Raw genomic sequence first — 19,275 nt, 5'->3', positions numbered from 1 at the left:
CTTGATTAAAATAAAGGCTCTTTGCTTTTACATATGGGACTTGGTTTCCTTGTTGGCTTTTGTGGGGACTTCGCAGATTTGGGCATAACAGGCAGGCTGTGGAAAAAGACTATTACCTTGTGGGAGGAGCAGCAGAAGAGAAATGATTTAAAAAAAAAACTTGGAACAATCTAAGCAAAAGATGACAGTATCTTAGGATAATCACACAGTTACAGAGGTGGTCAACAGAGACAAAAGTTAAGGTAGGTTTTGGAGAGGGTACGGTGGTGGTACATGCCTTTAGTTCCAGCACTCAAAGGCAGAGGCAGGGGGATCTCTGTAGTTCGAAGCCAGCCTGGTCTACATAGTGAATTCCAGGACAGCCAGGAATATGTAGAGACTGTCTCAAAACACACAGATAAACAATAAGATAGATTTTGCAGGCAGAAAAGACACAATTCAGTAATGACGTAAACTTAGGAATAAAGGAGTTATTGTCATCCTGTGCTAGTGTCTCATCTCCAAACAGGGAAGACTACACTGGCATCGAAGTCAGAGAGGGTGCTTGCTTTACCAGCCCACACACTAAAACTGGGACGATGTGGGGAATATTAGCAGGGCTCATGCATGAGGATGAAGTTCAAATTCATGAAGTGTTCTGTATTTTACAAAAGAAAAGCAGGGCTGGGTATAGCGTCTACGCCTTTAGTTCCGGCACTGGGGAGGCAGTTCTCACAACCTTGAGGTCAGGGACACATTGCATAGGAGTTTATGGCTAGTTTACGTGACCAGAGATCAGTTTACTCAAGATGATTTTAGCACTTAAAGTATTCTAAAGAATACTTTCACAAAATGGCATAGTTATAGCTCAGGGGTCCACTACACTAAGAGACTTCAAGGTATATATTAACTCTGTCTATGAGGTCTAGCAGAAGTCCCAGCCTCTTAGGAGGTAATATTTCCATAACATTAGTTAATTACTAATGCTCATAATCCTCAGAATCTCTGGTGCTTGTAACCAGCTGAGCCCAAAGATGCTGCGGTCCAATGTGTCACCCCACGTCTAGGTGAGGGTCCACACTAGCAACAGCTCCTGCTTTCTTTTTTATTGTTGTTTGAGACATTCTTCCATAGTCCAGGCTGGCTTAGAACTCTCTGTGAAGCTGATGCCCTTAAACTTCTGCTCTTGCTGTCTCCAGCTCCCAAGTGCTAGGTGTGACAGGCATGTGACAGACACCACATCTGGTATTGGTATTCCTATTTCTTCTCTTCTGAAAAAAAGAAAGATCGATGTGGGGGGGAAACAGAATCCATAAAAGAAAAGTTAAACTTTAAAAAAAAATGCATTCCAATAGCTGCCAAAAGGAGGGAAAACTAGAAAAAAAATAATTGAAACATCTGGTTTGTTTTGTTTTGTTTTGTTTTGAGACAAGTTCTCCAAGGACTCAGACTGGCCTTAGTTAAACTGAGGATGACTTTGAGCTCCTCCTACCTCTGCCTCCCATGTGCTCTCCAGCTCAACATGGGAACCACTATTGAAGTTTAGTCTCTGTGGGAGAAAAGAAATTCTTAGAAATTTGTAAGACCAACAACCAGGCTGGAGAAGTGCCTCGGGGATTAAAGAGCACTGGCTGCTCTTCCAGAAGTCCCAGGTTCAATCCCCAGCTCTCACAAGGAGGTTTACAACTGTCTATAACTTCAGGTTCAGGGGATCTAAAGTGCTCTTCTGGCCTCTGTGGGCACCAAGAAATGCGCATGTGCGCAGAAATACATGCAGGCAAAATACCTATACACATAAAGATAAAAAATAAATCTTAAAAATAACTGGCAACAATTCAAGAAAAAAAATGGATAAAGGAAAGAAATCAAATAAAAATTTTACAAATGGCTAGAAATACAAAAGGTGCCCGGGTTCAGTCACAGAGGGCACAAACCACAGCTCGCCGTGTCGCTCATGAACCCTACCACACAAGCCAGGCTAACACAAGAGCATCTACAGGGAGTAGATGCTAGCTACGCTTGTCGACATGGAGAGGAGCTTGGTGGCCAGACACAAGGAAGACAGCTTCATTTTCTTTCACCTTTCCACTCTCCATCCTTTTGAACCTACCATTTGAGTTTAGATTCATGTAAATATGTTACCTGTTTTTAAATGTAATTCAAAATACTTCAACGAAAGGATTCGAACTGAAGTCAATATCACTGTCTGAACCCAAACCAGTTTCCAGACTTGCATGGATCTCGCTGCCCTTCTGCCATGTCAATCTAAGCTTCTTGCATCCTATAGATCACTGTTAGCCACTGCTTCACTGAAAGTCTCTCATGGACACTTTAGTCCCAACTGAACCTTTCATCTTCTGAACACAGGAACTGTTTTTATACATCAGTCCTGAAAGGACACCAAAATAAAAATTAGTCACTCCAAAATTCAACATATTCTCTCTACAGATCACACACCATAGCCATGAGGATGAAAAGTGAATTAGACGCAAATTTAATTAGATGCAGTGCAAGGGACCAGAAGTATCTCTTATTCTCTTTGAGGAGACACAGGGTGGGGGCAGGAAGTAGGGAAATGGCTTGGGTGGGGGAGGAATGCTTGATACACAAACTTGAAGACATGAGTCTTCAAGAGCCTAAACAAGGCCAGATTAGGGCCTGTATAATCCCAGCATTCCTACAGAATGGAAGACAGAGAGAAGCTGGAAGGCCAGCAGCTGGGAGACACAGCAGCAATCAACAAGAGACCCCGCTGTGCTCTTGCCTCTCTGTCTGCCTCTCTATAATGCATACATACATACATATATACATACATACATACATACATACATGCACACATACATATGTACACACTCATATACTATATTTTGCAAACAAAGAAAAGAAGAAAGAAAGAAAGGAAAAAGCAGGAAAGCAGAGAGGAAATGAAGTGAGTGAAGAGAAGTGGGAGGAGAAGAGAAGGAAGGGGGAAAGGAAAGAAGAGGAAGCAAAAGGGAAGGGAAGAAGGAGGAGCAGAAAAGGGAAACTTGACCTTCATTGCCAGCCTTCATCATCTGCACGATCTTTGACCTTCCATTCATTTCCCCACCTCCCTCTCCTATACAATGTTTGGCTTACAACATGCAGAAGAGCCTTATGAGGCATGAAATGAAGATGAAGTAAGCTCTGCCTGCCTGGATCCCTTGCACACAGGTCTGCCTGCACCAGATGCTGCAGTAAGGCTGAACCATGTTTCGTCACCCACATTTGGAATCATTCCCCAAAGCAGATGGTTTTACCTGTTCTGACTATGACACCAGCATGGAAGTAGAGTAATATCCCTACACATTCACACATTTCCAAGTATCACTAGGCTTCCCTAATCAGATGGCCTGTGTCTGCCCAGAGTGCTGTTTCCTATCTTTGTTCACATCAGCAACTTCTCGGCCCTAATGTCTACTTGTGTCTTTTGTGCTAGAGCAGTGGAAACCTGTCAGTCTACGATGTGGGAGGTTCTTCTGTATATGTGTTGCTTTATTAGTTAATGAATAAAGAAGCTGCTTTGGTCTGCAAGAAGGCAGAATAGAGCTAGGCAGAGAATGCTGGGAAAGAGAAGCCATGTAGTCACTGCAGGAGACAGGATGCCAGATGAAACCTTACTGGTAGGCCACAACCACGTGGCAATACACAGGTTAGTAGAAATGGGTTAATTTAAGATATAAGAGCTAGCCGATAAGAAATGTGAGCTAATAGGCCAAATGGTGTTGTAATAATACAGTTTCTGTGTGGTTATTTCGGGTCTGGATGGCTGGGAAACAAATGAGCAGTCTCCACCTACAAATCTAAAGATAGGAATTAAAGCCACACTTTTAAGGAACTAGATCACTTCCTTGGTTATTTAAAATACCTTTTAGATTTATTAATTTTATTTTATGTGTATGGGTGTGCTGCCTCCGTGCATGTCTAAAGTACTCACAGACGTCAGAAAAGGGCATCTTAGATCCTCTGCACCTGGAGTGGCAGAAGGTTGTTGAGGGGATCCCCAGCAAGCACCATGCCATGATTGGTATAGAAACATCCGAGTGAGGTAAGAAGGAAACTCAGTTCAGCCTGACGTAGCAGAGCTGGTTCAGTCTTCTAGAGTCTGACACCAGGCAGTTTATTTTAAACAGATTTATGCTCAGTACAATTTTGGAAAAAGGTTTCCTGGTAGCAATTATCTCAACCCCACACGCACAAAAATGCTTAAGCCATGACTACATCAAAACTCTTGAAAATCACATGTGACCACTACCATAAAGATGGGCTCTATAGTGTAAGGGCCTAGGATCTGGTGTAGTGTACAACCAGGAGAGTGTAGAAAGCACCAGGCTACAGTATATGTGGCATCTCCCTAAGGATGGGTTCCACTGACTGAGAAACAAAGCTAGAAAAATGCCTGGGTGTGGGAGATTTAGGGTGAAGACTGTATTTACATATAGCAAAGATCACCCAATTACAAACAAGATCCACTCCCAGCCTTCTGGCTGGAAAATGGGAACACATTTCCTCCATTGAGGAGATGATCCTTCATGAGTAATGGCCCTGGTTTCTTTAGTACCTATCTGTGAGCACTCATGATGTATGTGTTGGGTCCTCTGCAAGAACAACAGGTTCTCTTAGCTGCTGAGCCATATCTCCACTCCTCACACCAATACCTCAACCATTTTTTTAAAATGTTCAGGTCACTTATTTTTTGTTATTGTTTTGGGGTTTTATTTTATGTTTTAGACAGGGTTTCTCTCTTTAACCTTAGCTGTCCTGGAACTCACTCTGTAGACCAGGCTGGCCTTGAACTCAAAGACCTCCCTGTCTCTGCCTCCTGCACCACCACCACCCAGCTCCAGTTTACTTCTTATCCAGGCAAGGAGTGGAAGAAATTTCTCTGATCCTGGTTTCAAATTACCCATCATAAAGGTCAGAAAGGTAGTGTTAATCCCACTGGGAGAGAATAAGACCACAGTTCAAACTCAAATTTGAAGCAAGCTTTAATTAAATACTGGCCAGGTTGATTGACTTTCTGGCCAGATCCATCTCTGGTTTTTCAGAAAATGGCTGCAAGCCACAGTGTGAAGGGGCTTAAAAGACAAAATCCACAATTTGCTGTATTTCCCATCAGGTCCAATCAGAGGCAAGCGTTTGTCCTGATGTATTTCCTGCCTTTAACTTTTTGCCTACATATGATCAAGCACATCTAGTGTAGCTAGTTCAAACCAAGCTGCTTAGGGGAGTAAAAACAGGTGGCTGGTTATCTTACATAGTCTCCAGCATTTCAGGAACTATCTGTCCTGGGAAAGGGGCTTGCAGATTAGAGGCATTTTTGTTTCATGGATCTCTTAGGCACAGTAATTAAGACAAAACTAACTTTGGCTCTCAGAGTGGCTCATCAGCTAAAAGTATTTGCTGCTCAATCATGAGGACTAGAGTTCAAATCCCAGCACCCTTGGAACAAGCTGGGCTTTCCACAAACACCAGCCCTGAAGGAACCAGCTTTTGGTCTGTGGCATGCTCACCCTGCACACATCTGTACAAAATAAAAATAACAATAAATAAATCTCTTAAAATGATAGCAAAATGGACGACTCCTTGGTTATTTGCAGTGTGACACAGTTTCCACTTTCACAGCCAGATCTAACCTCTGAGGCATGCTGTCTGGGAAGGTCACGTGGCATCTTCAGATCTGTGGCTATTTCTTAAACTTGATCTACATTATGGCTCGGACAAGAGTTTCACAATGAGGTGTGGGGAAAGACGATGGGACAGAGTCACACAGAGGGAGTAAGACACCAATGCTGGGTTCAAGACAGAAGCTTGGGCAACCAGGAAGAACCCCAGACTTGGATTTCTCCACTGACTGACTGTGGGAATTAAATGGACTTAAATCACAGTCTCTCTGAAATGTGGTTCCTAAAAGTTTAACCTACTTTAGGGACTTGCGACACTTTTATTAAATTTTCTGGTCCTTCCTTTTGTTCTTCGTTTGCTTTTTTGCTTTATTTGGTTTGATTTTGAGAAATGCGTTGCTGGATAGTTCCGACCACCCTCACACTCAGCACCTCTTTAGATGAGATTTGTGGGGTACAGGCGACGCTCACCCACTTCCCCACTTCCTCTTTCAGAGATTCTTTTCTAAATTGTTAATGTGCATATGTGTGTACCTGCACCGGGGGAGGCGAGGGTAAGGGTACCAGTGTATGTGGCGATCAGAACACAGTTCAGGCACATTGTGGGATCCAGGGGTTGAGGTCAGGTTATCAGGATCTCATGTAAACATCTTTATTCTTTTGCTTTTCTGTCTGTTTGATGAAGTGCAGGCACATAACTTGGAGCTTCAAGCACACTAAAGCAAGCACTCTAGTAGTGAGCCACGCCCTCAGCCCAAGCTTTGCTTTCTTTTTATTGGGTTTGTCTGCTTTTTTCCTTGTTTTTGAGAGTGGTCTCACCATGTAGCTCTGACTGGCATGGAACTCACAGAGTTCTTCCTGGTTGCTGGGATTAAAGGTGTGCACTAACACCCCTAACCCTCAAACTCACTGTTAATGGTAAAAAGCAGAGAGGAGCCAGGTGGTGTCACAGGCCTTTAACCCCAGCACTCTGGAGGCAGAGGCAGTGGATCTCTGAGTTCAAGGCCAGCCTGGTCTACAGAGTAAGTTCCAGGACAGTTGGTGATGCACAGAGAAACCATGTCTCAAACAAATGAGAGAGAGAGAGAGAGAGAGAGAGAGAGAGAGAGAGAGAGAACAAGGAAGGAAGGAAGAAGGAGGGAGGAAGGAAGGAAGGAAGGAAGGAAGGAAGGAAGGAAGGAAGGAAAGAAAGAAAGAAAAAGAAATTGTGGGTGTGTGAGGAGGAAGGCCTAAGTACTGACTTTATTTCAGGTTTCTGTCTGTCATTTTTAGCTTTCTGTTACTCAACATGGAATGTAATACTAAGGGGGAAAATAATCAACAGAGCCCAGAGAGAATAGAGTGAGACACAGAACAACACCAGCACTGCTGGGAACAGGGCTTTCCTACTTCCTGCCTGTGTGATTTGAGACAAGTTACTTAAGTCTCTGAACCTGTTTTGCCATCCGTAAGAAAGAGGCACACCACAGAGTGAGTGTCGTGTGTGACTTCTAGGGCGTTAAGGCAAGAGACATGGAGAGGATGCCTATCATGTAGGGCTTATTTGTTAAAACAATGGAATTTTAATCTGTTAAAATTTAATCGGTTCATAAATTATCTGTCACAGAGAAGGCAAAAATCACTGTGGGTGTTGCAGAGGCAGAGTGGGTGTTGCAGTGGCAGAGGAATCAGAAATATGAAAATATCTACCAAGTTGTGAACCCGTTATAGACAGGCTTGATCCTGGCAACCTGAAACACGGCGACGTCTTGCAGCAGAGTCCGTGTGAAGCCGTGACTGCAGCACCGCCTCCCGATCTTCAGCCACAGAGCTCCTACTATTCAAGTTCAGCGGTGGAGATGGGGGACTGAGTCTCCGCTGTGGATGGAGTGCTTATCTACCACATGTAAAGTCCTGGGTTTGATCCCCAGTGCTGCACAAATCAGGCATGGTGGGCATTGTGGCACATGCCTGGGATTTCTGTATTTGGAAGTGGGAGGCAGGAGAGAAGAGTGGAAGCTGAAGGTCACCTTCATATACGTTAGAGCTCAAAGCCAGTTTGGCCTAGAAGAGCCTGTCAGTGGAGGAAGGGAGGGAGGGCAAGAGGCCCAGGAACTGTGAGTATCTATGACAGAACCATTGTGTTAGATTATACGGTATGGTTACATGGACAGGAAGCCATGGTGGGGTAGATACCCAGGGACAAAAGAAAGGGAGAAGGGCTGGGTCTTTGGAAGGTGTGTGTGGTACTGACATTAGACCTAGGGTCTTTCTCATTCTGGAGGTACATCCCTAGCCTTGCTTTTATTTTTTATTATGAGACAGGGCATAAGCTTTTCAGGCTGCCCTTGAACTTGAGTTTGTAATCCTCCTGCCTCAGCTTCCGGTGTAGCTGGAATTACAGGCCTTTCCCAGCATGCCCAGCTAGACTAGATGCATGGATGAGGTCAGAAGACAATGGAGGAAAAGTACCTACCTCTAGGGCTCAGCTTCTTCAGAGACTAGACACAGTGAGAGACGTAAAACTCGCTGGCTTTTCCAACTGGATCTCCCCTTATTCAGCCCTCGGGGTTGAAACATTCTTTTCCACATTAAGCTCCCATTACACATCTCTGAGTCACTAAAAGTGAGCTGTCCACATGAAACTGTGTGGCTGGTGACAGCGATGTCTCAAGACACAGGGGAGTATCTATAGACCCGTGTGAGGCAGCTCTGCATTGACAGCCTCCTCCAGCAGTGACTGGAGATCATTGGCTAATACTGGGGACACTGTCCGTCCATGTGAGTGCTGACAGGAACCAGCTGGGCTTGGTTTCTTTGGGTCTTTAGGTGACTGATGGAGGAGGCACAAGCTACCCAGTCATTCTGTGACAAGACTCAGGGCTGATCCTGTCTTTCCAGATCCCTCTCCCAAGGCAAAGCAGATCTACACCGCGTGAGCAAAAGCACCGCACTGAACCTTCTGCCCTGGATTCTCTCTCTACATTCCCACCACCAGAGCAGTTCCAGTTCTCTTTAAGATGATGTGACTACTCTCCAAATCTAGAACGGAATTTAGCTGGGTGTGGCGCACGCCTTGAATTCCAGCACTTCAGAGAGAGCTAGCCTGGTCTACAGATTGAGTACAAGTCAGCCAGGAGTACATAATGAGACTCTATTTCCAAAAAAAAAAAAAACAACATTAGAACAGATCTTAGCACATATTTTCCATAAAGCTAAGAGCACAAGCGCTTCAGGTGTTGAGACTCATCCCATCCGTGCTCTGATTTCTCACCTCTGACACGCGTGTCAGACACGTGACACGTGACACGCGTGTCAGAGCTGACACAGGTAGTGCATAATGAACAAGATGGCATTGTACAGAAAAGCTATTTATTGACACGCAGATCCAATGTTCACATAAGATTTTGTCTCTGTTCTCTCCCACCCCTGCCTGATAACTATATGTGACATTTAGTGCCAATTAAACCATGCCGTGTTCACTGTATCACACACACCTATAATCCCGGAAATCGGAAGGCTGGGGTAACGACATGCTTTGTTCGATCACACAGGTAGTGACAGAACTAGGATTCAAACCCAGGCGGTCTGAATACAAAACTCCCCTTAGGAGTTCCAGGACCAGCGTTACTGGAAGGGGAGTCTGCATTCCGTGCCCTGGAGTTGATGCTTGTAAATGCACTCATTTCACCGGTACTCCCTAAAAATTCCACAGGAGGGAGACCTTTCCCCACCCAAACTCAAAGATGCAGGTTTTCATTTGTAGTCTCCTGGGCAGTTGAAGAGTTGGTTGGCCACCTGTATAACATTACACTGGTCTCCCGACACAGAGACCCAGGGACCATAAGCAGGTACTCAACCAAATTATCTCAAGAGGGAAGTTAGCTCAGATGGTCGATTACTTGCCTGTCATGCACAAAAAGTCAGGCTTGAATCCCAGCACTGCACAAAAACTAGGCCTGGTGCACACACCAACAATCCCAGCACTGGGGAACGGCAGGCGTGACGATCATAACGTCAGGTTAATCCCAGATACGTAGTGTGAAGTCAGCCTGAGCAACATGAGACCCTATCTTTAGAAAATAATAAAGCAAGCAAAAACAAATAACCCAAATTTAACTAGAAACTTTTCAGCCCCATTCACACAACCTACACTGATCAACCACTCCCAGAAAGTGACACCAATCCCTGTATTGATGTTTTTCACGTATGTATGTATGATTATGTATGTATAATATCACCTGCATGCCTGGTATCTGGGAGGTCACAAGAGAATGTAGGATCCCGTGGTGGAGTTATGGATGGTTGTGAGCAGCCATCTGGAGTCTGGGATTAGAACCTCGGTTTTCTGGAAAAACAATAAGTGCTCTTAACCACCGAGCCATCTCTCCAGACCCCGAAGCCTTAAAACTCTATGCAATGATCCTTCCTCGAGAGCTGCTCATTGTGCAGACCAGGCCACAGGAGGTCCCCAGGCCCTGACATGTTGGAGAGTGAGGCAGTTCTCACCACTCTCAACACCAGCCTCGTTCATGATGACGTAAGTTTTATACTGGACCCTCTCCCATGACTGAGGAGGGTATGATGGGTACCCATGTGTAGCCCAGGTTTCTGTCTGCACGTGAGAGGAGCTACTACACTATGGGTCATGACCCTCAGCCTCTAAGGAGCCTCTGCTTAGAAGAGTCACTTTGTCTGTGGCCACATCCCTTCCCGAGGCAGTACACATCCTGTGACTGACCGACTTCGGGAAGACTGAAGATCCAGCGTCCTTCCCTTCGCTAGGAACAGCTCTGAAGGTCGTCTCTTCAATCTGCTGTAGGGTCAGCGAGGCCTCTAGAGAAGCTCTCCTCACCCACTGCTCTTCCCTTTCTTCCCTTCTCAGGTGCCGATTCTAAATGCAACCCATAATAGTCCTCCTGCATGTTCAGCTCCAGCTTGTGGTCCGGAGAAGCCTGATCTCCAGGTGTTGGTGCTGGGAGTTGTCTGAGAAAGCAGATGCTGGGCTGACATGGGGGAGAAAGGGATGGGTTGCGCACCAGCCAGCTGGTGACAAAGACAGTATCCATCCCCAGTGAAGGGGCACTCAGGAAAGGTCCTGACAAACAGGGTGGCCTGGTAGTATAAGGGAATGTATTCTCTGGCTTAGTGCATTGTACTTCCTTGGTTGTTTTGTTGAGACAAGGACATATTATGCAGTTCAGGCTGCCATGAAGCTTCCTGTGTAGCTCATGCTGGCCTTAAACCCACAGCACTGAGATTACAAGTATGAGCCAGAACACCTGACCTGTGAACCAGACTTTTTAGAAAATGCAAGAAAAAAATGCTAATTATAAGGATAAGAGAAATAGCTAGCTATTGCTCAGCCCTGCCAATATTCTGAGGGGAAAAATACAACAAAATGAAAGCAATTAATTGACAGAAAAATTTAAAAATGATAGTCTAAATGAGGTGGGTATGACAGAAATGGTTTGAGGCCTTCACAAAGCGGGTTTTGAGAAGACGTGTATAAAGTCAGAGTCACCACAAAGTAACTGTGCCATGGACTCCACAGGATATGAGATTTACTAAAGCAATCAGGAATGGAAGGCCAAGTAACTGTTCTGTGGACTCCGGAGTACTTGAAATTTACTAAAGCAATCAGGAATGTAAGGTGAAGGGGGAATCAGAATGCCCTGAGAGATCATACGGGTTCTTCTATACAGGTCAAGGCTGGCCTAAGGAAATACCACTATTCAGTTGGACTCGTGGACAGCAAGAGAGAAGTTGCCTTCCAAAACAGAGAGGAGGCGGCAGCATGTAACCATCTGAACACCAGATGCCTGCTAGCATAGCCCAGCTACATGAGAAGCAATCACAAAATTAGATAGATGATAGATAGACAGATAGATAGATAGATAGATAGATAGATAGATAGATAGATAATAGATAGATAGATAGATAGATAGATGATAGATATATGATAGATGGATAGATAGATAGATAGATAGATAGATAGATAGATAGATAGATAATAGATAGATAGATAGATAATAGAAGATAGATAAATGGATAGATAGATAGATAGGCAGATAGATAATAGATAGATAGACAGATAGATAATAAATAGATAGATAGATAGATAGATAGATAGATAGATGGATAGATAGATGATAGATAGATAGATAGATAGATAGATAGATAGATAGATAGATAGATAGAAAATAGATAGATATATGATAGATAGATCATAGGGAGGGAAGGAAGGAAAGGAAGACAAGGAAGGAGTGAAGAACTTCTAGGGTTGAGAATAAATAGCTTTTCTTATTTGGGTTTTTTTAGGTATCACAAACAGTTTTTAAGACAACAAAGGTGTGTGAGGTGTAGTGTCCCATGCATTTAATCACGGCACCTGGGAGGTGGAGGCAGGTGAATTTCTGTGAGTTGGAGGCCAGTCTGGTCTACAAAGTGAGTTCCCGTAAAGCCAGAGCTGCACAGCGAGACCCCATCTGGTGGGGGGTGGGGGAACAAAGATGTGTTAAAGTATGTGTTTATCTTCACATCTGTGAGAGCAGTTTTGATGGCCTCTTTAGAACTATAACACTTCTTTGAAGTAAGTGTCTGCGGTTAAGTTTACCTCAGCCTCCCCTGTGAATAGATGTACCATCGCCACCCTGCCCCACAGGAAATAAACCTCAGTGAGCCGGTCCTCACTTCTTGGAAGTGTTTGCTTTCGTCCAGCCACCAGCTTCGCGAAGATCTTTGGGCAACACTGAAGCAAGCGCCTTCGGTTTTAAATAGTTCTTATATTCATCCTAGAGGTCTGAGTGTGCTGGTCTCAGGTTCGGATCTGAAGTTTGGGGGCTGAAGACATGGCTCAGCCGCTTAGAGCATTTGTTGCTTTTGCAGAGGACCCTGGTTTGACTCTAGGTGCCCACATGGAAACTAGCAACCATCAGCAACTCTATTTCAGGAAACCTGTTATTTTCTTCTGACCTCCCCAAGCACTGTGAGGCATTCTCATGGTGCATAGACATACACGAAGTCAAAATAAGCATATACATAAAATAAATAAACACTTCTAGGTTTTTTATTCGAAGATAAACAGTCACAGATCAGAAATAACCTGGGAGTAGGAAGAATAACGCCTGCACTAAACATGTCCTTTTTCTTGTTAGCAATACAATGTAACAACTATAGTTACTATTAGGAATAAGAAGTCTAGATGGGATTTAAAGTATATAGATGTGTGTAGCTTATATACAAATGCAGCGCTATTCCATTCTACAGAAGGGAGAAACCTGTGCATCCTTGAGCTTCGGTACCCAAAAGTGTCCTGGGAAACACAGCAGGAAAGCTGTACCTAACTCGGAGCCCCCAGGAAAGTCCAGCACGTTGTCTTGTGTGGTCAGTACCGTGATTGTCCGAGATAAAGTCTGCAAGCCCTTGAAACTCATCCTCTAAGAAAACTGCTAGCGGGGTTTATAACCTGGCCCTCAGCTGGTGCAGGGATCAGATAGATTAGGCCGCTCTTTGCCTTAGCTTTTCTCACCAGCAGAGTGGAAACAGCAATGGTTTTGTCTTACTTTGCTTGGAGGCAGGGTCTCCAGCAGTTCAGACTGGTCTAAAACTTGACCACCGACAAGGACGACCTTCAGCTTCTATTTCTCCTGCCTCCACCTCTCAAGTGATAGGATTACAGGCACGTGACACCCCACCCAGCTCAAGAATAGTATTATAGCTATTTGTGGGATTGGGGTGAGAATTGAAAATTAGTCATTGTAAAGTACACAGATCAGTGTTTAGAACATTTAAAGATTTCAATAAATTAAGCTTTTTAAAAAAATCTTCCTAAGTTTTTGAGACGTAGTTTCATGCAGTCCAGGATGGACTCAAACTTCTCAAATTGACTTTGTAGCCAAGGGTGGCATTTAATGCCTGTTCCTGTTGTCTCTGCCTCCCAAGGGCAGGGATTATAGGAGCACATCCAACTCTTCCTCTATTAAAAAGGAAGAAATGGCATCCTTGTGTGAGCCCAAAGTCCCTTCTATCCAGATAATTCTGAATCAGATTCTCAGTTAGAGCTACACTAGGAGACTGTTGGCTGGCACCCACCAGTAAAGCCAGCCAGCACTGTGGAGGCTGGGCCAAGACATAGTGAGACCCTGTCTCAAAGTAAAAAACAAATAAAATAAGATTTAAAACACTTAAGTGACTGCTTTCTGATTGGAGACCTCCAAGAGGGGAGCTAGAACCTATACCTGGCACTTTTCTCAGGGCTAAGGACCTGAGGTCACAGGCCCTGGAAGAGAAGCTCCTACTAAGGACCTGAGGTCACAGGCCCTGGGAGAGAAGCTCCTACTATGTATTCTGCTAAATAGGCACAGCATTTAAATGACTCTGGTGTCTGATTTCTGTGCCCGTAGATCACAGCACTTCTCAGCCCTCAACAGAGAAGCTTCTTGAGGCAGATAAGAGTTCAGACAGACACCTACAACTGATCAACTCAGAGAACAAGAGACTTCCAAGTGATCTACACTGACTAGGGTCTAAATCACATCTCTCCTCACAAGGCTAAGGGACTGAAAGAGGAGGTGAAAGGTCGAAAGAGCCAGAGGCAGTGGATGGCTACAAGCTGTTTTCGGGGTGCAACAAGGAAGTTGTATGCAATGAAGTCACAGCGATTGTGACAGCGTGCACAGGGTGTTCAAGCTAGACAAAATTCCAGCCTGGGTGTTGGGGCACCCAAGTCCCACTCCTAGCTAAGGGAGCTGTTGGCATTGAATAGCTACGAGGAGAGAAGAGTCAATTCTCTTTAAGAATATGTGCTCGGGTAAGTCGCCAGACTCCAGGTCAGGCTACACACCTAATAGTGTTGCTCTTCTAGAGGACCTGGTCCAATTCCCAGCACCCACATGGCGGCTCAAGACATCTGTAACTCCAGTACTGAGGGGTTCTACGCCCTCCAGGAAGCATCGCACACGTGGTACACACACATACAAAATACCCATGCACATAAAATTAATAATAACAACAATAATAGGACAAATTTTTAAATTAAAATAAAGTAATATTAACAAAACCTTAAGTGACTCAAGGGTGTTGTAATGGTTCTAGAGCATATGGAAACCCAGGGGAGGGACCTCTATGGCAGATAAGTCTGTTCAATGAAAGGATCACTACCTCAGCCCTTTCTCCCTAGTCTCCCTTCCGAGTCAAAAGGCTAGCCGAGCCTGGTATCTATTCTAGGAATCTGAAGCTTAAAAACGGGGACCGAGAAGGCTTCTAGAGTTTCCTAAGGGATTCCACCAGTTCCAGTCCGAAAGCCCCGGCAGTCCCTGGCCAGCGCGCCCCGCACAGCAGTGGCTCAGGGTGGCGGCACTGGTCACCGCAAAGTGCACCTGCTCACCTCCAGCGTCTCCGGGCGGCCCGCAGAGATGGGGCGTGGCAGGGGCGGGCTCGGGGCAGGCCGACGAGCCCCCTTTTGCTCCGCCCCCCAAGGTTTGACAACACTCTCCGCGGCTGCTGGGGAAATAAGAGGAACAGGAAGGGGAGGAGCTGTCTTGTGGCTGGCTGCTGAACGATCAGTCAACCACAACGAAGGGTAATCGGGTGTCTCCAGCCCTACCCGGGGCCCGAGGGCCAGTGTGGGCCTCGGCCTGTGGGGCCTGGAGGGGTATCCACTCCGGCCTAGGCCTACGAAGCCTAGCAATGCCCCACCTCGGAGTGTCATCCGGCCAGGGCCATCTCAGAGCCGGCTGGGAGCAGAGGCTGGAGAGGTCCTTACCGGCACCCAGGGTGAAACTCCTTTGGATGGGGCTGGGCCTGGTGCTGGTGCTGGCTCTGTTTGACTCCACGGTTCTCTGGGCTCCTGCCAGAGCTTATCCTCTTCCTGCCCAAGGACATCCCGTCAAATTCAATGCCAGAGAGCCTCCGCTCCAGAATACCTTCGGGTGGCGGAACCTCACCTGCCCGGCCTGCAAAGTCTTATTCACTGCTCTAAACTACGGGCTGAAGGTGAGCGCTAGAAGGGTTGTGATGGAATGCTGGGGGGCAGGGTGAGGGGCACTGGAGGCTGCTTTCTCTGTGTACGTGGTAACCACTTCCCCACTATGACCTTTACCCCACTGTGACCTTTGTAAAATAAGAGTAAAGAACAATGCCTTGAGAAATCCTGGGCTTGAAATGATACCAGACCTGAGCTAAAGAGTGGATAGGTAAGGGCCTGGTGCTGTCGCAAGGCACTATGTAGGAGGCACTGAGATCTCTTTATCATGGTGACACTGAGTTCAACCTAGCCCTGATTTAGACATGGAAGCCTGTGGGGTGGTGGCCGGGGTTCACTTGTTCTGTGTCTGACCTCTTGTCTTTTGTTTCTTCACCACAGCAGGAGCCCAATGTGGCCCGGGTAGGCTCTGTGGCCATCAAGATGTGCAAGATGCTGAACATAGCACCGCTAAACGTGTGCCAGTCGGCTGTCCATCTCTTTGAGGGCGATATGGTGGAGGTGTGGAGACGTTCAGTTCTGAGCCCATCTGAAGCTTGTGGCTTGCTTCTGGGTCCTTCCTGTGGGCACTGGGACATCTTCTCAACGTGGAACATCTCTTTGCCATCAGTGCCGAAGCCACCCCCTAAACCACCAAGCCCACCGGCCCCAGGTGCCCCCGTCAGCCGTGTCCTCTTCCTCACTGACTTACACTGGGATCACGACTACCTGGAGGGCACAGATCCTAACTGCGCAGATCCTCTCTGTTGCCGCCGGAGCTCTGGGTGGCCGCCCAACTCCAGAGCAGGGGCTGGGTATTGGGGTGAGTACAGCAAGTGTGACCTGCCGCTGCGAACACTGGAGAGCCTGTTGAAAGGGCTGGGCCCTGCCGGCCCTTTTGAGATGGTGTACTGGACAGGAGACATCCCTGCCCATGATGTCTGGCAACAGTCTCGGCAGGACCAGCTGAGGGCCCTGACCACCATCACAGACCTCGTTAGGAAGTTCCTGGGGCCTGTGCCAGTGTATCCTGCTGTGGGCAACCACGAGAGCACTCCTGTCAATGGCTTCCCTCCCCCCTTCATAAAGGGGAACCAGTCTTCACAATGGCTCTATGAAGCAATGGCCAAGGCCTGGGAACCCTGGTTACCAGCTGACGCCCTTCACACCCTCAGGTACTTACAGTCTGTGGAAAGGGAGGGGGGCAGGGGGAGGAAAGAACTGGGTAAACTCTGTTCTAACAAGCGTCCTCAGCATCTCCCGCCCTCCCTAAGCTGACCCCACCTTCCCTTAGAACTGGGTAAACTCTGTTCTAACAAGTGTCCTCCTCAACATCTCCTGCCCGTCCTAAGCTGACCCCACCTTCCCTTTCTTATCTCCAGCCACCCTCTTCGAAGTGAGCAGTGCAACCTCACCACACCCCAGCTCGTGTCTGCTTAGGGCAGCTCTCTTTTAAATGAGTTGCCCTCCCTTTTAAATATCTCCCATTTTCCTCAACTTGACTAGGCTTATAGCATCTCCTCTCAGAAAGGCCTTTGCTCTCTGCCGTACTTGAATCGCTGTCCCGAATTCCTGGAGCCCTCAGCACTCTGAACCTTCTTTACTGTCGGAGGAGCCCTATAATTATTGCTGCTTTGGTCTTCAGCTAGGATGGGAGCTCCTGGAGGTGGGGAATGACGTCATGTGTGCCTCTTCCTGACACAGGACCAGGGGTCCAGGACTAGGATTACCCAAGTAGTGACACCTCTTGCTTACTTTGTTTCAGAATTGGGGGCTTCTATGCCCTTACCCCACGCCCTGGTCTCCGCCTCATCTCTCTCAATATGAATTTTTGTTCCCGTGAGAACTTTTGGCTCTTGATCAACTCCACAGATCCTGCTGGACAACTCCAGTGGCTGGTGAAAGAGCTTCAGGGCGCTGAGAATCGAGGAGACAAAGTAAGGGGGAGTAATGACCCCAGCTGAGTAGGTGCTGTGGGGGTGGGGTGGGGGCCTGTGGACAGGGACAGGGCAGTGTCACTTCTCTTCCTGGAACTCCAGCATTGCCTGGGGTCAATGGTCACCCTCTGATGTCCTTCAGGTAATCAATCTTCTGGCCACTCCGCCCAAGGCTATCTGTTGTTCCTCAAAGCTCTGCTAACTGCCCCAATTCTCCCTTCAGGTGCATATAATCGGCCACATCCCTCCGGGGCATTGCCTCAAGAGCTGGAGCTGGAACTACTACAAAATTGTAGCCAGGTAAAAAAACTAGAGGACTGGAGTGTGGAGAATGAAGGATTGAAATCCACTCAAGAGCAGCGTGGTGGCACACACCTTGAGGCAGAGGCAGGTGGATCTCTGTGAGTTCAAGGCCAGCCTGAACTCACAAAGTGAGTTCCAGGACAGCCAGGTCCAATACACAGAAAAGGAAAAAAAAAAATGTCTGGGGGGGGGGGCGCGTTTCCTCAAGCACCTCACAGTCTTCACTTCTCCATGGGGCAGAGGAGCTACTTAGGAAGTTGGAGAGCGGCCACCCTAACTCCCCAGATCTACCCACCCTCATTTCTGCCCCCCTACAACCTAATGTCACTGTGTCTCTGGTCAGGTATGAAAACACTGTGGCTGGTCAGTTTTTTGGACACACTCATGTGGATGAATTTGAGATCTTCTATGATGAGGAGACGCTGAGCCGGCCGCTAGCTGTAGCCTTCCTGGGGCCCAGTGCTACAACCTATATCAACCTTAATCCTGGTAAGTGAAGCGGAAGGGATCCGAACTTCCTAAGGCACGCGTGACAGAAAGGGAAGGGTCAAGGCAAGGCAGGTCCTCCCCAGAGTTGCCTTTGTTCCTTTTACCATGTCAACTCTTTCCTGCAGGTTACCGAGTCTACCAAATAGATGGAAACTACCCCGGAAGCTCTCATGTGGTCCTGGACCATGAGACCTACATCCTGAACCTGACCGAGGCCAATGCACCAGCAGCCACACCACACTGGAAGCGCCTCTACAGGGCTCGAGAAACCTACGGACTTCCAGATGCTCTGCCTGCCTCTTGGCACAACCTGGTCTACCGCATGCGGGACAATGAGCAACTTTTCCAGACCTTCTGGTTTCTCTACCATAAGGGCCATCCGCCTTCAGAGCCCTGCGGCACACCCTGCCGCCTGGCCACGCTGTGTGCCCAGCTCTCAGCCCGTGCAGACAGCCCTGCCCTTTGCCGCCACTTGATGCCCAATGGGAGCCTCCCAGAGGCCCATAGCTCATGGTCACGGACCCTGTTGTGCTAGAATTCCAGGGCCCGGAGTGGGGAAAGTTCGTGTATTAGGAAAGAGACACATTCCTAAGCACTGTTGAGCCAACCAGGCAAAAACTTCTGGGGAAGGAGCCCTGTCAGGCCAGGGAGCAAACCTTCTCATGGAGAGCTTGTTTGGCTGGATCTGGGGGAGGGTTTGGCTGCCCTACCTATGCCCAGTGTCTGGATTGCCCCTGAGGCTGATGTCCTCTCAAGGCCACAGAGCTGAGGTCTCGGTGCTCTAAGGATCCAGACAGGGGCTGTCGCCCTAGGCCTGTGCTACCCTCCAGCGAACCCTGTTGCTACCTGACCCTGCCAGGCTGCTAAAATAAAGAGACGTGGACTCCAGATTCCACTGCCCCGATTTCTTCTTCCCAGACAGGGAGGGCAAAGGGAACCTGGCAGCAAGATCCTGACCGAGGAGTTCATATGAGCTGGAGAG

The 19,275-nt window shown here is 47.2% G+C and overlaps 1 protein-coding gene and 1 non-coding gene across 2 annotated transcripts; both read left to right on the top strand.

The window, feature by feature from the left end:
- The first annotated feature begins 540 nt into the window (after positions 1–540).
- On the top strand, positions 541–647 carry LOC125395965 (U6 spliceosomal RNA). Its single transcript, XR_007230684.1, has one exon. It is a non-coding gene; the product is annotated as a U6 spliceosomal RNA (small nuclear RNA).
- Positions 648–15,130: 14,483 nt separating this feature from the next.
- Smpd1 (sphingomyelin phosphodiesterase 1) lies at positions 15,131–19,181 on the top strand. The gene is made up of 6 exons (XM_048427648.3): positions 15,131–15,596; positions 15,967–16,739; positions 17,330–17,501; positions 17,725–17,801; positions 18,148–18,293; positions 18,419–19,181. Exons 1-6 carry the CDS (start codon positions 15,291–15,293, stop codon positions 18,826–18,828), a joined length of 1,884 nt encoding a protein of 627 aa, XP_048283605.2. The 5' UTR covers positions 15,131–15,290; the 3' UTR covers positions 18,829–19,181.
- The last annotated feature ends 94 nt before the right edge of the window (positions 19,182–19,275 follow it).

Source organism: Myodes glareolus, chromosome 7 (genome assembly GCF_982192425.1).
Source record: "Myodes glareolus chromosome 7, mMyoGla1.1, whole genome shotgun sequence".
NCBI classification, from domain to species: domain Eukaryota; kingdom Metazoa; phylum Chordata; class Mammalia; order Rodentia; family Cricetidae; genus Myodes; species Myodes glareolus.
The sequence above is the reverse complement of the archived record's forward strand: the minus strand, read 5'-3'. Positions and strand labels throughout refer to the sequence as shown.

Coding starts and splice junctions, on each gene's coding strand:
- Smpd1 (XM_048427648.3), top strand. CDS start 15,291: ATGCCCCACCTCGGAGTGTCATCCGGCCAGGGCCATCTCAGAGCCGGC. Junction 16,740..17,329: donor GACGCCCTTCACACCCTCAG/GTACTTACAGTC, acceptor ACTTTGTTTCAG/AATTGGGGGCTTCTATGCCC. Junction 18,294..18,418: donor CTATATCAACCTTAATCCTG/GTAAGTGAAGCG, acceptor TCTTTCCTGCAG/GTTACCGAGTCTACCAAATA.